The following is a 16,798-nucleotide window of genomic DNA, read 5'->3' as shown; positions in this document are numbered from 1 at the left end:
TTACTCACCTTATGGTGATTATCGGCATAAACTTACTTTTGTCTTTTAGGACTAACACCTTAAGACTTACCTAGTGATTACCCGCCTTCTGACTCACCTGGCAGATACAATATTGTGGCACTAGCATAAAATGCCTTAGCTATTCTAATTAATCGGGACTGACATCTGGTCACGGGCCCAGCGGTTACCCACCTTATGGCCTAGGCATAAAAATATTTTAACAATTTTTATTAATCGTGACTAACACCCGATTATGGGTATAGTAGATATCCGTCTTGCGGCCTAGTATAAAATGTCTTAGTTAACAGGACTAATATCTGAATTATGGTTTGGCATATACCCACCTTATGGCTTTGGTATAAATTGCATTAGTTAGCGAGACTAACACCTAGATTATGGGTTTAGCGGTTACCCGCCTTTTAGCCTGAGCATAAAAATACCTTAGCAATTTTTATTAATTGGAGCTAACACCCGATCATGAGCCTGACGGATACCGGCCTTATGGCCTTATGCATAAAATGCCTTAGCTAATTAGGACTAACACTCGAACATTGGCCTGGTGGATATCGCCTTGTGCCCTTGGCATAAAATGTTTTAGTTAGCGAGACTGACACCTTGATTATAGGCCTAATGAATATACGCCTTGTGGTCTTAGCATAAAATATCTTAATTAGTGGGACTAACACGCGAATTATGGGCCTGGCAAATACCTATCTTTTGGCCTTAGTATAAAATATCTTAGTTAGCGGGACTAATAATCAGATTATGGGCCTGTCGGATATCCGCTTTATAGTCTTTTTTTTATCTCCACATATCCTCGCCTCTTTGCCTTTTGATTTTGCTTTTGACTCAATTCTTTTGTCCTCTCAATACTTAGACTTTATCATCCAATTTTATGTACTTATGGGCTTTATCCACTAGTTGTTAGTAAGTAGCGGGTGGGTTATTGATTAGAGAATTTATGAACTTGATGTTGCGTGTTTCTTTCTTTAACGCTTTACATGCTATCTCATAGTTTAAATTCTCCACCTACATTGCTTTTACATCAAACCGTGAGATAAAATTCCTTAAAGAACCTCCCTCTTCTTGGCGGATCTTCCACAAATAAGAGAATAGCATTTTAGGAGGTATATAAATAATAAACCTGAATTTAAATAACATAGCAAATTGGAAAGAGTTTTGAATTGAATATGGACTCATATGTTGGTACTATTTATGAGCTAAACCTGTAAGTGTTGACGGAAATACTCGACACAATACAAAATCATTGATATCTTAAAGTTACATTATCGTCTTAAAGATCGCCAGGTGACTTATGGGATCTATTGTTTCATCATATTTGTCAAAACTTTAAAGTTTGAACTTGGCAAAAAATGTCTTTGTCAAGATCTTTTATGACAAGGGCGAGATATTGTCTAGTCCATAATCCTCATCCTGCTCCTTTTGGTACCTTTGCATGACCCATATCGGCTTATAGTCAACATCTTTGGAGCCTCGTCCAATGACTCTTCTTCTTCCAGTTTGCCTTTCTATTGGACTGCGTTTGGATTGTCTTTATCCGAATTCTTGGGGTGTCGATGAAAGCTTCCTTCCTTATCTTGCAAGCCATGAAAGAGGTATCCTCCCAAGTTTTATACTGCTCAAGAGTAACCTATAGCCTTTTTATGTATCAAAGCATCTGCTCATTATTTAGATTGCTCAAATTAGCTTCACTGATCATTGCTGGGGTGTTTTGTTCATTACCAGGAGTGGGGAAATTTGTTACGCTCTTGTTGGTAGCAACCTCAGCAGCAGCTCGTGAATTGTCAGCCATTTTAGAGAATAGAAAAAAAAAGTTTATTTTTAAGAGAAAAATGAATGAAAATCCGGTTTCTACTCCAATTGAACAGAGAAAATTCAATGGAATCTCTTGGCAGGGAACCAAATGATGTGATTGAAATGAAATTGTGTTGCGATTGGTCAATTTGCAAGAAAAATAAAATAAGATAACTAGCGCCCATAGCAGCCACTCTGACGTTCAAGTCAGTAATTTGAATAAAATGGCAAATATAATGAAATGTTTTGAATTCAAAAGTAGTTGTGTAATAATTGTATATTTTAAATTTTGTATATGAAAATTTGATCTGTTCAGAAAAGAATAAGTTTTGGCATTATGAACATCGAATGTTACGATACTCTAATATCTTTTTTTTAACAAATAAAACTTATGCAACCGCATGTGATAATTTATTAGAGTTTTATTATGTGACCCGTTAGGTGGTGACAACCCATGATCCATTTTGAGCTAATGTTGTATTATATCAATAATTTTCAAGATAATTGAAATTTTATTTATTAATCATTATATTTAAAACCATTTATACTACCTGCAAAATTATTCATTTATAGTATTTTATGAATGGGAATAATATTATTTTTATTAATTATTAATTTTAGTTAATATTTATCCTATTTTAAATTTAATAGAATTTGAATTTTATTTATTTTAGAATTTATCATGTTATGTTATTTATTTTAAAAAACTAATATTGCTTTTAATTGCAAAAAAACAAATAATTTTTTTGACATCAATAATTTGTGATAAAAAAATTCAATATTTTAAATTTTATAATAATATTCAAAGTTTATTTACACTCTCTAATCATTGATGATATTATTTAACACCAAGTACTAAGTTCTAACGTGACCTCACATGTATCTGTGGTGTTTGTTAGTTTATGGAGTGATATAACTTTTGAAGTTATTTTAATATTCTTAAATTAGGGCGATTTGGGATTATACCATATCTAATTAAAAAAAGTTATTCTTAAAATAAAAATTAACTAAAAAATTATATTTTTTATTTCTAGATGTTTTAAATGTGGTATATGACATTTTTTAAAATTTGAAATATTAATATTCTTTTAAATAAAATTCAGTGTAAAGTTATATTAATATTTTTGTGATTTTATTTATATTTTAGTTTCCTGTTGATCAAAATTGATTTATTAGTTATGCCTAATGTCGACCGAGACCAATTGCAGCTAGTTGATGGTAAGGAAGTAAAGAGCACGTGAAAGGAAGCATGACGGCTTTGATTGGACTCTTGGTGGTGCGGGTGGATGGAGGCAGCGAGTTAGACTCTGATTGTGATTTTAATCTGAAAAAGGCGTGGGCCTCAACATAGTGGCATGGTTCAAGAATCAAGAGAGGTGGCTGAGTAGCTCTGAACTGGAACACAATTCACCCAACACACACTAGCCGGGCCGGGATATTGAAAGCTGCGCTCTCCTAATCTACTGCTCTATACAAACCACCAAACTTTACCTATTTTCATACTTTTGCTTTTGTTGACCTGAGACCATGTGCTTACATGTATATAACCTTCAAAATTTGGAAGTTTTCTTCCTTTTCCCATCTAAAATATGCTAATGCTTGCTCAAAATTATCATACATGCCCACTATCATGGAAATTATATATTCCCTCAATTGTGTGTGATTTTTCCTTATATGCTTTTATGTTTATTAATTTATTAATTTATCATATCATTCCACTTTATATACGTCTTTTATTTTTCTTTACAATCATTCATGTCGAATTTATTCGTTACTGTCATTTATTAATAGTTTGATATTCTGTCTAATTCTATTTTTCAGACAATAAAAAATTTATATTCATTATATTTAATTAGTTTCGGTAATTAATCTGTTTTCGGATGAACTGAATTTTAAACTATTTTATTATTTTAGAGATGTTTATAAATTAGGTTATTATTGATTTCTTTAAATTTAATTTTTTTTATATTGAATTAATTTTTTTAATATTGTATTAGCATTTTTAAACCTTGTTTAAATGTTTTTTTTTGCACCGGTAAAAAAAAAAAGAGAGTGGAAGGAAAGTAATTTTATTTTATTTTTTTAATTTTTCCTTCTCATGTTTAATAAATAAAAAGAAATGATGGTAGAAAGAAAAATAAATTCATTTCCCCTTATTTAAAAAAGTGATTAATGGAAAGAAAATAGTTAAAGTACAAATTTACCCTCATTATAGAGATTATGTTTTATATAATAAATTTAAAAATAATTAAATAATAACAAGACTAAACTATTAAATAATACTATGTTTCACTCAAACCAGCAATTAATATTTATTTGATTTTGAAATTAATATAGAAAACTAAGCAAACATAATTGTAATCTTAACATTAATTTATTTATAAAAAAAAATAACAAATCATATTGAACATTATCATACAGTACAGGTTAAACAACCCTGTTTAGAAGTATGTGTGCAGTTTCTTTCAGCTATTTCTTCTCAAACACATTTGACGAATTCCAAAACCAATTTATTAGTTAAATATTCAGTAGATTTTCTCTACTTTCTCGCCAAATGGGAGAGAAAATAAGTTAGGGATAGTAACAATTATTTTCTCTCCGTTTTCAATTTTCCACCCATTTCTCGAATGGGAGAAAGTAAAAATTCCCTCCCTCTTATTTTCCGTCGCTTATTTTCTTTCCCCCTTTTTTCTCTATGTCCAAACAAGCTGTTAGACTATGCATGGCCAATTAAATAATTTAAATTAAAATGCCAAATAGTTTGACTAAATTATTATTTATTTCGCTTAATAACTTTATTCTTAATAATTTCAAATTATTAATTTGTTAATTGTAAGATAGTTTAATTGAGAGATAGGGAATTGATAATATAAATGCTAGGAAATTATAGCAAGGAGGAAGTAGGTTGTATTTATTAATGGATTTTCACACTGCCAAGCTTTTAAAAGCCATCCGTCCACTCTTCCTCATTGATTATTATAGTTACAAAAACAAGAAAAAGTCAAACAATCTCATTTAGTCTCATTCAGAAAATATTTTTTTAATAAAATAATTTAATTTTTTATTATTTAGCTATAATGTTAAAAAATAAAATATATTAATATATTTACATGTAGAAACTATAATGATGTTATTAGGATTCTTAAAAGTTTATAAAGTTAATTTTTCGTTTGAAAATAGCTTGTTTTTCTTAAAAATATTAACTTAATTTTATGTTTTAATAAATTTATATTATTTTTGAAATTGTACAAATATTTTTATTTAACAATTTTTTAAATATTGAAAAGTCAACAAACATGCAAAAATATTTTTATAGAAAAGTATGCTACTCAATACTTTTTCAAGCGTCCCTATTAAGTTGGGTAGCTTAAATTTAAAGTTTTTTTTTAATCGAAAATTGGAGATAGAAGAGTAGAATTTTAGATCTATTAGATTTATTCAAATGTATTTAATATTAAATTAAATATGTGAGTTCAATTAAATTATATGTATTTGTATAGTATTTTTTTTTTTAAATAAGTGTTTGTATAGCAGTGCTGGAGCATTTCGATTTGAGTGCGAGTGGCGCCAAACATTTTGTAATTTTAATTTAAAAATAATACAATAAATCCTATTTAATATTTTTAAAATTTACAAGTTCAAATTTATAAATTAAAAAAAAAAGGAATAACTGACTTTTCTCAGGTGCTTACGAATACTAAATTTATAAGTTGATTAACCAAATAAAATGCTATATTGCTTTCATTTAATTTAAAAAATTATCATATATTTTATTTAATATAGTTTTAGTGATTTTAATAATAAATATATTTATAATATAAATATTAATTAAAAAATAAAAATATTAATTAATTATTAAAACAGCCAAATATGTGATATTTATAAATTAAACCAAATATTTTTTTATTTACTTAAGTGATTGATATGGCATAATAATTATTCAATTCATGAGTCGTTACTGTAACATAGAATCATGAAATAAAATCTTAATAAATTATGACTCTTGATCACTCAGATTTCACCCAAAAAATAAAAAATTCAATAATCAGATAATTGATACTCAACAATAAAAATTATATCTCGTGTGTATAATTGAGTATCTCATAATATTTAATTACTGTTAAAAGATGTTATAAACAAAATTTTATTATTTCTACAATTACATAATTTTTTATTCATTAACCCGTACTAATTAAATTTTCATAGACGCCATTAACTAACTTTATATTATTACGGCATAAAAATAAAATATATATACATGCATTCTAATACACTATTTTCAATACTCAAATTTTCTATTAACATTTATCATTCTTAAAAATTTACTGATTTAATATAAATACCATAAAAAGGAAATAAAGTCACATGAGATTTTTTTATAATATAGTAAAATATTTTTTTTTTTTCTAAGCTTTAGCTCATACGTGTGTATATATACACATGAGTTTGAAGTGTGAAACCGGATCATGTGATGAGTGAATATAAAAATATGCATCATGAGGGTATCTGATTAGCAAGAGTCAACCAGTGGTCTCCATAATTCATAGAATAATAGATTAGGGGTTAAGTACGTTTTAATCATTAGCCGTTTACTTGGACCTTAATCAATATATTACAAGGCGACAACTAAATTCTTGTTGTAATTAAAAAATATTATAAATGTATGTATCAATTAATCATATAGCTTCTGTAAAGTCCATAACCCACTAAATATATCGACAAGACAATTATAGAAATTTCGGAATAGGATTCAATTTCTCCCCAATCCTTCAAATACCTAAAAAGGTAAAAAGAAATTAATTATTTAGTAAATTTAAAATATACGTTCATATTTATATTAATTTAATACACTATTCTTTAATCTACCAACTGATTAAAATTTCACTCTTGTAATATACATTTTTAATGTATTATAAATTATAATACTTTAAAATTCTATTTATTTTATGGAAAATATATTCACAAAAAATATTTTTTTAAAAAATAATTTTTATAATTTTTTATGTTTAAAGCATTTAAAAAAATTAAATAGAAAATAATTTATAAACAAAAAATTAAGTTATTTTCAAAAAATGAAATGGAGTTATTACCAATATTTTAAAAATTTTATTAATACTTCTATATATTAATTTATTAATATATTTTATTTTTTAAAATTAAAATTAAATAATAAAAATAAATTATTTTTTATAAAAAATACTTTTATATATAAAATATTTAAGATATATGCTATTTTTTTATTAATAAACGAAGTTTAAATTTATAAATTTGAATAAATAAAAATTAAAAATGTGCATTAGCTAAACCCCATGAAAATATTGTGAACTCGGTTATTATTTGCTTCTACTGTAACGGGTCAACTGGCAAACGGGCCTTCAGTTCACGAACATAAATGGATTCATTTATGTTCTAGCCCATTGGGCAGCATATATCCGGACCTCTGATACGTGAATGTCCATGTGAGAATTATCCAAGCACCTCTAGAATCGCAAGATTACCAATCCTCAAATATATAATAGGAGCGGGGGGGGGGGGGGGAAGTTAGCACTTGGACTTGACTCGGTGCTGATATTGAAGATAATTTGAGATGAGGAGCAGCAAATTTCAGCCAAACATTTTCGATGAGGAGGATAAGGGGGTAAATGGAAGCACGTACTGACCATGCCCCGACAAAATATGCACAAATCAAACAAACAGATGCCAATCGATAAGTTATCCTACAAGAGCAACCAGACAAAAGGCTCTTCCACGCAAATCAGGCATTTTCACAAACAGGTAGAATGTTACAAGCACAAGATATTTCCCGGCCTATGAGAAAATCAATGAAGCTCTAACTCAGCGGTTGGATATTATCCATTTAAACTTTGAAAATACTATTAATTTAAATTTTAATATTTTATTTGTTTTTACAACAATAAATTATCTCTGTTACCTTATTTTTTTTCTTTTAAATTTTATTTCAACCGTTTTAAAAAAGAATATTTTTGCATAGACATATAATTTAAATTCAAAAACCACTCTCATTTCTTGTATAAATTCTGTTTGGACTGATGGATTTTTGAATCAATAGATATTCTTTTTAAATGATGATATACTTAAATTTTAATACGTTAAAAATTTTGTAATTTTCAATCAAAGTAAGAAAGTTTGTTATTTAAAATGTAAAACTCATTTTATGAATAACTACTTTTAAATATTGATAAAATTTACTATAATATTAAAAGAATACAATATAAAAATGAAATAAATTAAAAATAAAGATTATAAAAATAAATTACAATAAAGAACGATTATACTTTTTAGTAAATAAATCTATTTATTTAAAATATTAATAATTATTCTATGATAAATACAGAAGCGTATGATATAAAATTTATAAATAAATTTTAGATAAAATAAAAAAAGAAAATGGAAAACTAAAGGAGATTTGAAATGATAATTTGCGTGTTCTGATGGGAGACGCCCGTCTCCCGTAAATTCCACCAAATTACAAATCTCTCTAGCTTCTCCAATGGAGCAGAGAGTCCGATCGAGGGATATATCTGTCATTTAATCCTTGAAAGGCCCAAGGCCCATATCTGAACTTCCTCATCCTCGAGCCTCTTCTGGAGATATAGATTGAGACACTTGTTCTCCATCCATTTTATCTTATCGCTGCTTGGTATCACAGCGAGTTACCTGCAGCTTCCGAAAACCCTAACTCTGACTCATTCCACTCATTGTTCTTAACGCCATGGACTCCAAGCCCTCTGTACCAGAAACGCCATCGCATCTCTCCAACACATCAGGTTCTCCTCCTCCTTATTCTTCCTCGACATCTTCGCCTTCTTCAAATAGTTCTGTTATCAATAATTCAGTTGAGAATTATACTTTTGAGGTGGCTAATATTAATAACATTAGCGTTAGTAGTGGGAGTAACGATGGGATGTTTGTGAGTGGTGCGGAAGACTTTAAAATGGAGACGGAGAAGCCAGTTGCCCTCCCGGAAACCCCTCAAAACCCCTTTCAATGGGATGGTGCTGGTTCCAATTTTGTTGAAACCGTTGAATTTCCGGTGCTGAAAAGTGAAGAGCTGGCGAATGAAGAGGATGATGATGATAATGTTTATGCTGTAGGACAGTCGAAACTCGGGACCATGGAGAAGGGTGAATTGGATGGGGATGGGGATAAGGGTTTAGAGTTGAGTTGGGCTCAGGATTCTGGGGATAAAAATGGAATTGAGGTTGTGGATAATCAAGGAAAGGAGGTTTCTTTGGAAATGGGCAAGGGCGTGGACACGAATTTGGGTGACATGGAGACTGAGAAGCTTGGGAGGGAGAAGAGCCAGTTGGACGCAGAACCTGTTGAAGGGAAGAAAGCAGAAGTTTATGGTGGCAAGGCAGTTGAAGAGGGAGAGTTTTTCAGTGGTGGGAATGAAAAAGTGGACAGTTTGATTTCAGAACTAGAGAATGACAAGTTGGTCGAAGAGGGGGACTCGGTTCTGGAGTCTGTCCGTGCCCCTTTGCGGGGATTGGGAGTGGCTGTTGGTGGAGGTATGGAGGGAGGTAATTATTCTGAAGTTAGAGGAGCAGAGGCTCCAGTTGATGGTAGTTTGTCTCCAAACAATTGTTTTGATAAGACTAGTAGTGATATGGAACAACCAGTCAATTTTAATGCAGAATCCAAGAAAAATGTTGAATCTGTGGCTGGTTTTAAGCCTGAAATCGCAGAAGTGGACAGTAATGGGAAGGAAATTGTTGTTTCTGGCTTGGGAGAGGGGGAACATTCAGAAATCATTGATGTGTTTGATGATGCAGTCGCAAAGGGTAGTTGGGATATCATGAATGTCAGTGTTGATAAGGCTGAAGCTGCAGGCGCCACTAATGAAAATGAGAAAACAGAGAAAGAAATGGAGCCAGCAGTTGATAAGGGAATAGAACAAATTCAAACTGCAGTGGTAGTTGATGTAGGGGATAGGGATGGAACTCTGGCCACTGGTTCTATTGAAGAAACTGCACGAACACATGTTGCTCATGATGTAGAAATTTATATGAGTGAAGCAAGCAAAAATTTGGAAGATGAACTCTCAACCAAAGCTGGTTTACCTGAATCTGCAGAATCAATTGCTGTTACAAATGCGCAATTGAAATTAAATGATGAAATCGAAGAAAAGAATAATCTAGGTGTGGAAGGTGAGAATGATGGCTCGGTCACAGATGGTGAGACTGATGGTATAATTTTTGGAAACTCTGAAGCTGCGAAACAATTCTTGGAGGGGTTGGAGCGAGGTTCAGGTATTGGTTCTTATTCTGATGTGGAGACTTCTCGTGATCATTCAGATAGAATTGATGGTCAAATTGTGACAGACTCAGATGAAGAAGTAGACACTGATGAGGAAGGTGAGGGGAAGGAGCTGTTTGATTCGGCTGCCTTGGCAGCCCTCTTGAAAGCAGCAACCCGTGCTGGCTCAGAGAGTGACACTGTCACTGTGACCTCTCAGGATGGATCAAGGCTCTTCTCAGTTGAGCGACCTGCAGGTTTGGGGTCCTCACTCCGACCTGTGAAACCTGCTGCAGGACCAAATCGCCCTAGTATTTTTTCTTCTTCTAGTCTCACCAATGGGGGAGACTTGAATACCAGCTTGAGTGAAGAAGAGAAAAAGAAACTGGAGAAGTTGCAGCAGATAAGGGTGAAATTTTTGAGGCTTGTTCACAGACTAGGTCTCTCTCCAGAAGAGTCGGTAGCTGCACAGGTTCTGTACCGTTTAGCCCTTCTTGCAGGCAAGCAAACCAATCAGCTGTTTAGCCTTGATGCTGCAAAGAGGACAGCTTTGCAGCTTGAAGCAGAGAGGAAAGATGATTTGGACATTTCCTTGAACATACTTGTCCTTGGGAAAACAGGGGTGGGCAAGAGTGCTACAATAAATTCTATTTTTGGTGAGGAGAAGTCCCCAATCCATGCATTTGAGCCTGCAACTAATTCTGCTAGAGAAATAACTGGTGTGGCAGGTGGAGTTAAGATTAGGGTAATTGATAGCCCAGGACTCAAGTCTTCTGGTTCAGAACAAGGGTTAAACCGCAAAGTCTTGACTTCCGTAAAGAAGCTCATGAAGAGTTGCCCCCCAGATGTTGTCCTCTATGTTGATAGGCTTGACACTCAAACCAGGGATCTTAATGATTTGCCATTGCTTAGATCTATCACTAGTTCTCTTGGCTCTTCCATCTGGCGAAATGCTGTAGTTACTTTAACCCATGGTGCTTCAGCACCTCCAGATGGACCTTCTGGTTCCCCATTGAGCTATGAGGTATTTGTTGCTCAACGTTCTCATGTGGTTCAGCAGTCTATTGGGCAAGCTGTTGGTGATTTGCGATTGATGAACCCAAGTATGATGAATCCTGTATCTCTTGTAGAGAATCATCCCTCATGTCGTAAAAACAGAGATGGACAAAAAGTGCTCCCTAATGGTCAAAGTTGGAGACCTCAGTTACTGCTGTTGTGCTTCTCTATGAAGATTTTATCTGAAGCAAGTTCTCTTTCTAAGCCTCAAGATCCATTTGACCACAGGAAGCTTTTTGGTTTCCGCACTCGTGCACCTCCACTTCCATACCTATTGTCTTGGATGTTGCAGTCTCGCTCACATCCTAAACTCTCCAATGATCAAGGGGGCGATAACGTTGATTCTGATATTGACTTGGCTGACTTGTCTGATTCTGATCAGGAAGAAGAAGGGGATGAGTATGACCAGCTCCCACCATTCAAGCCTCTCAGGAAAACTCAGCTTGCTAAGCTTAGCAAGGAGCAGAAGAAAGCATATTTTGAGGAATATGATTATCGGGTGAAGCTCCTCCAGAAGAAGCAATGGACAGAAGAGTTGAGGAGAATGAGAGAGATCAAGAAGAAAGGAAAGGTTGTTGCTGATGAATATGATTACAATGGAGAAGATGTTGATCCAGAAAATGGAGCTCCAGCTGCTGTGCCGGTTCCATTACCGGATATGGTGTTGCCACCTTCGTTTGATGGTGATAATCCAGCCTATCGGTACCGGTTTTTGGAACAAACTTCACAATTTCTGGCAAGGCCAGTTCTCGACACTCATGGTTGGGACCACGACTGTGGGTATGATGGTATCAACGTTGAAAATAATTTAGCTGTTGCTAATCGATTTCCAGCAGCAGTCACTGTCCAAGTCACCAAAGATAAGAAAGAGTTCAGCATCCATTTGGATTCTTCAATCTCTGCAAAACATGGGGAGAACGGGTCGAGCATGGCGGGGTTTGACATTCAAAATGTTGGAAAGCAACTTGCTTACATCTTGAGGGGTGAGACTAAACTGAAAAATTTCAAGGCAAACAAGACAACTGCTGGGGTATCTGTTACATTTTTGGGCCAAAATGTGGCCGGTGGTTTCAAACTTGAGGATCAGATTGCAGTAGGAAAGCGCTTGATGTTGGTTGGTAGCACTGGGACTGTCCGTTCTCTGGGTGATGCGGCTTATGGAGCCAATTTGGAAGTGCGACTAAGGGAAGCAGATTATCCAATTGGCCAGGACCAATCCTCCCTGGGCTTGTCTTTGGTGAAGTGGAGAGGGGACTTGGCTCTTGGGGCTAACCTTCAATCGCAAATTTCCATTGGAAGAAGTTCTAAAGTAGCTGTTCGTGCAGGATTGAACAACAAGATGAGTGGACAAATTAGCGTTCGAACAAGCAGCTCTGAACAACTTCAGCTTGCACTTGTGGGTCTTCTTCCAATTGCAATGTCTATCTATAAAAGCATTAGGCCAGGGGTCAGTGACAATTACTCGATGTATTAAATGCTGCATTTTTTTTCCATTCATGCAATGTATTACATTCATCCAGCATCATAGATTAGATAATGCGTTGAGCTTGAATAATGCCGAATTTTCTTTCTTGTAGAACCTATTGATCTGATATTATAATGCGTTGAGCTTGAATAATGCTTAATTTTCTTTCAAGCAGAATCTATTGACCTTATCAATATCAGGTTCATGTTATATTGTGTGGTGAAATGTATGAAAACATGAGATGGGTTCATGAGGAAATCATAGTATTTTTATCTGTCTTGCACTTGTTCAAATATGGTGGTATCGCAATGCTAGGGATGCACCACTGCCTTGCTTGTATGGCGAATTTTTTCGTTTGCTGTGAAATTTGCGTTGTCTTGACAAATCTATCTATTTATACAACATATGAGAGAGAGACTCTCTAGGGTGGATTTTCTCTCTCCCACTTGGCAGCATCATTTTGTGAGAAAAACGATTGCTTCGCCTTCTGGAATTGAATTTTCAGCCTCGTTCCCCCACTCAACACCACACCCATCACTTGTTCAGGTTCGCAAATTCCTCATTTTCGGCCCTGATTTCCCCGCTTTGATTTCAAAGAATTAGAAAATGTTGAAGCTGTGTTTGTAATTCTCGCACTATCACTGCTCTCTCGGCTGCATTTGAGGTTTCAAACTTTCTATCTCTCTAATTCTAAAGCTGTGAATTCTGATTCACTTTGAAAAAAGCAGAGAAAATTTGCGGGTAGTTTGATGGCTCTCCAACTTCTCTGCCACCATTCTATTATTAATAATCGATAAAAAGTCAATTTGCCTTTGAACTATACAGTAAAATCTAAAAATGTGAAAATTTATTTATTAATGGAGAAGAGTGCAAGTAAAGATGAAATTTTGATATTTTTTCACTCTTATTGTATGATTCAGAATAAATTTAGTCCTTTAATTTAACCATTAATAATCTAACCTGTTATCACAGATCTGCTAACAGAGTACGGGTATTGTGATTTTCCCACCCCTTTTATATTTGCTTGTTTTACATATCACAAGCAAATCATAAAAATTTTGTGCAATGTCATGGAAATGTAATTTGTTCTCGTTAATCTCGTTGCTTTTTTCTTTAGCTTCTGGCACAGAAGCATAATTGAAGCTGCATTTTTCTGGTTTTATAGCTTCATATGATGATTTAGGCCAACAGAATTGTGAATTCAACTGAGGCCATGGAATCCGTAATTTTCAATCGGGTGGTTCTTTGGTAATTAAGAAGAGAGTCTTGTGTGCATTCATATTTGAATCGTGCAGGTACTGGACCTTCAGTGCCTAGATCAATCAGCATCCTTCAGCAAAGGCAGCAGCTTGAAGAAGGCATAGCATGTGAACATAGGCCAAATGAAATTTTCATTATAATAGTTATTTATATTAAAAGAAGAGTATCACAATAATGTATCTGCTTATGCAGGTACTTCAATGTACAGCTTACCATGTCTTTTGTGGAGAACACCTTTCCCTAGATTTTCTATGATCTGCTCCATTAATGTATAAGCCTTACAAGGAGGATAAGCTGTCTTGTGTCTTTGCTCCGAACCCGTCTCTTTTATTTTCCATTTTTCCCTTCTTTCAAAATATAATTTCTGCTCAATTTTAAATTGAATATACAAAACATATTGCATCTTCTTTATTCTTTCGTCCCTCTCTTTTAGAGGGGAAAAAACAAAAGAAATGGCTCGTGGTGTCTTGTCCAAATTCACATAAGTAAGTCGAGTACTTTATTTTTGTAGCATAAAAGGATGTGCCAATTTGAAGCTTCTTAAATATTTTTTTTTCTTTATTGTTGTTGCCGATGCATATATATAAGCTGTTAAACTTCCATTATAAAGACCCATTTTAAAAAAAAAAACTTGCATTATAAAGAGTAATCTACCCTCTTTTATATATATATATATATACATATATATATATATATATATATAACCGTTGGACTTCCTCTACTCTGGACGAGACCAGGCCCAAGAGAAGAATAATAACCCAAAATCTATTAAGCCCTCCTTAAATAAGACCGATCCAGCCTCTCAAGCCCCGATCCGGATGCGCAGGGTAGGCTGGGACCACTATGAGGCCGGGTCCACCATGAACCCGGGTTCAATGAGAAGAAAGGGGTAGATAAAAATGACAGGGGATCTTCCAGGGGACGCTCTCTTCTTCCTGCTCCTTCCTAAACTCCATTTTTATTTTTATCTCTGCAACTCTTGCCTAAATATACTACTCTAATTCATAAAATCTGACTTGAATATCGGAGGATTTCCACCGGGACATCCCGGTAGATCCCTAACCATTTTTTCTTATTCTGCAGGTCATTTCATCGAATAAAACATTGAGAGATCCATTTAATAGACCCATATGATGGACCAAAAAGAAATTAAATTCATATAATATGGGGCGAGAGAAAGCCAGATCTATCAAATATGGAGTATGGGTAGATTTAGATTTATCAATATAAATAAAGATAAATTATAAAATAGATTATGAAAAATTTACAAGTTATATGCTATAACTTAACTTTATACAGTAATATAGTAATGTAAATTACACTTCTAAAATTGTCTCTTTATAATAAGTGGCAGACTTAATATATTTTATTTTTATTTTTAAATTATTTTTTATATTTAATAATATTACTAATTAATATGTTCAACTTATAATGTATTATTTTTATTATTATAATTTATATATATCTTTTTATTTTTTTTAATTATTATTAGTATGAGAACTTTTAATTTATTATTATTACTAGTATATGACTTTTTAATTTTCTATTATTATTATTAATATGTAACTTTTTAATTTCTTACAGTTTTTTTAATATAATATATGAATCACAATAAAATAAATATTTTAATATATATTTTATTTTTATTTTTAATAATAAATAAATTGTAAAAAAAATTATAACCAATATTATTAATTAATTGATACTATATGTTTTTCATTTCTTATATAAATAATAACAAATATATGAAAAATTACTTATATCTGTAGTATAAATTTATAATTTTTTATATATTTATAATTTTATTTCTATATAAAATAATAATTAATATATATTAAATAAATTTATTTTTTTATCATCACTATTAATATATAACTTTTTATAAATATCATTTATTATATTGATTGTTATTAATCTTTTAATTTTTTAATTTTTTTAATATAATATATTATTATATTGTAATAAAAGTTTTATTGTATTTTATTATTAAAAAATTATTATATTTTTTATTTTAATAATAAATAAAATATTAAAAATATATCTATAAAAATTAAATAACTATCATATAAAAAAATATTTAAACAATAAAATAAATTACCGCAAAAAATATATACAAATTTGTAATAAAATATTATGTAAAATTTTTTTAGTGTTAATTTCTTGATTTGATAATTTTTTAAAATTATATTTAATATAATTTAATTAATAAATATTATATATTTTTATTTTTTTATTAAAAATAATTATATATATATAATATATATATATATATATATATATATATATATAATTAAAATTATTATAAAAAGTATTAATTATGATAAAGTATAAAATAATTAAAAAATTGATAGAATTAATTGTATAAAATATTATTAAATTAAAATTTTATTTTATTTAAATAATTTATATAAAAATAAATAGAGATGAGTAATTAAATTATAATAAAAAATAAAATAGTATTTTTAATATCATGAACTGTTGTAAATTTTGAAGAACCAAATTATTAAATTTAAATTATTATAATTTATTATATTAATAATTGTGATAATTTTAATTGTTTTAAAAAAATAACTTTTACATGTCTATTATATATAAAATTTATTAGCATAATTAAATTTAAATTATTATAATTTATTATATTAATAATTGTGATAATTTTAATTTTTCATCACAAAATAATTTTCACATGTGCATTATATATAAAATTTATTAGTATAATTTTCATTTTATATAATTTTTCATGGAGATCTACTTTCTCTATTTTCAAATAACCCGTATTTTAATTTTTTTTATTATTCATTTGGCATTTAATATAAAATGTATAGCTATACAATTTTTTCGACCAATTCAATCCTTTTGTATTAATAAAATTTGAATGATTTTTTATTCAAATTTAATAAACTTTTTTTTAAATATAATTATTTGAATAAAATTTATTATTAA

The 16,798-nt window shown here is 31.1% G+C and overlaps 1 protein-coding gene across 1 annotated transcript; it reads left to right on the top strand.

Annotated features, from left to right (window-relative positions):
* The first annotated feature begins 8,421 nt into the window (after positions 1 to 8,421).
* Positions 8,422 to 12,766, top strand: LOC110612465 (translocase of chloroplast 159, chloroplastic). Its single transcript, XM_021753257.2, has one exon. It carries the CDS (start codon positions 8,549 to 8,551, stop codon positions 12,602 to 12,604), a length of 4,056 nt encoding a protein of 1,351 aa, XP_021608949.1. The 5' UTR covers positions 8,422 to 8,548; the 3' UTR covers positions 12,605 to 12,766.
* Positions 12,767 to 16,798: the final 4,032 nt, after the last annotated feature.

Source organism: Manihot esculenta, chromosome 1, assembly GCF_001659605.2.
Source record: "Manihot esculenta cultivar AM560-2 chromosome 1, M.esculenta_v8, whole genome shotgun sequence".
Classification (NCBI taxonomy): Eukaryota; Viridiplantae; Streptophyta; class Magnoliopsida; order Malpighiales; family Euphorbiaceae; genus Manihot; species Manihot esculenta.
Note: the sequence above shows the minus strand (reverse complement) of the source record. Positions and strands in the feature narration are given on the sequence as shown.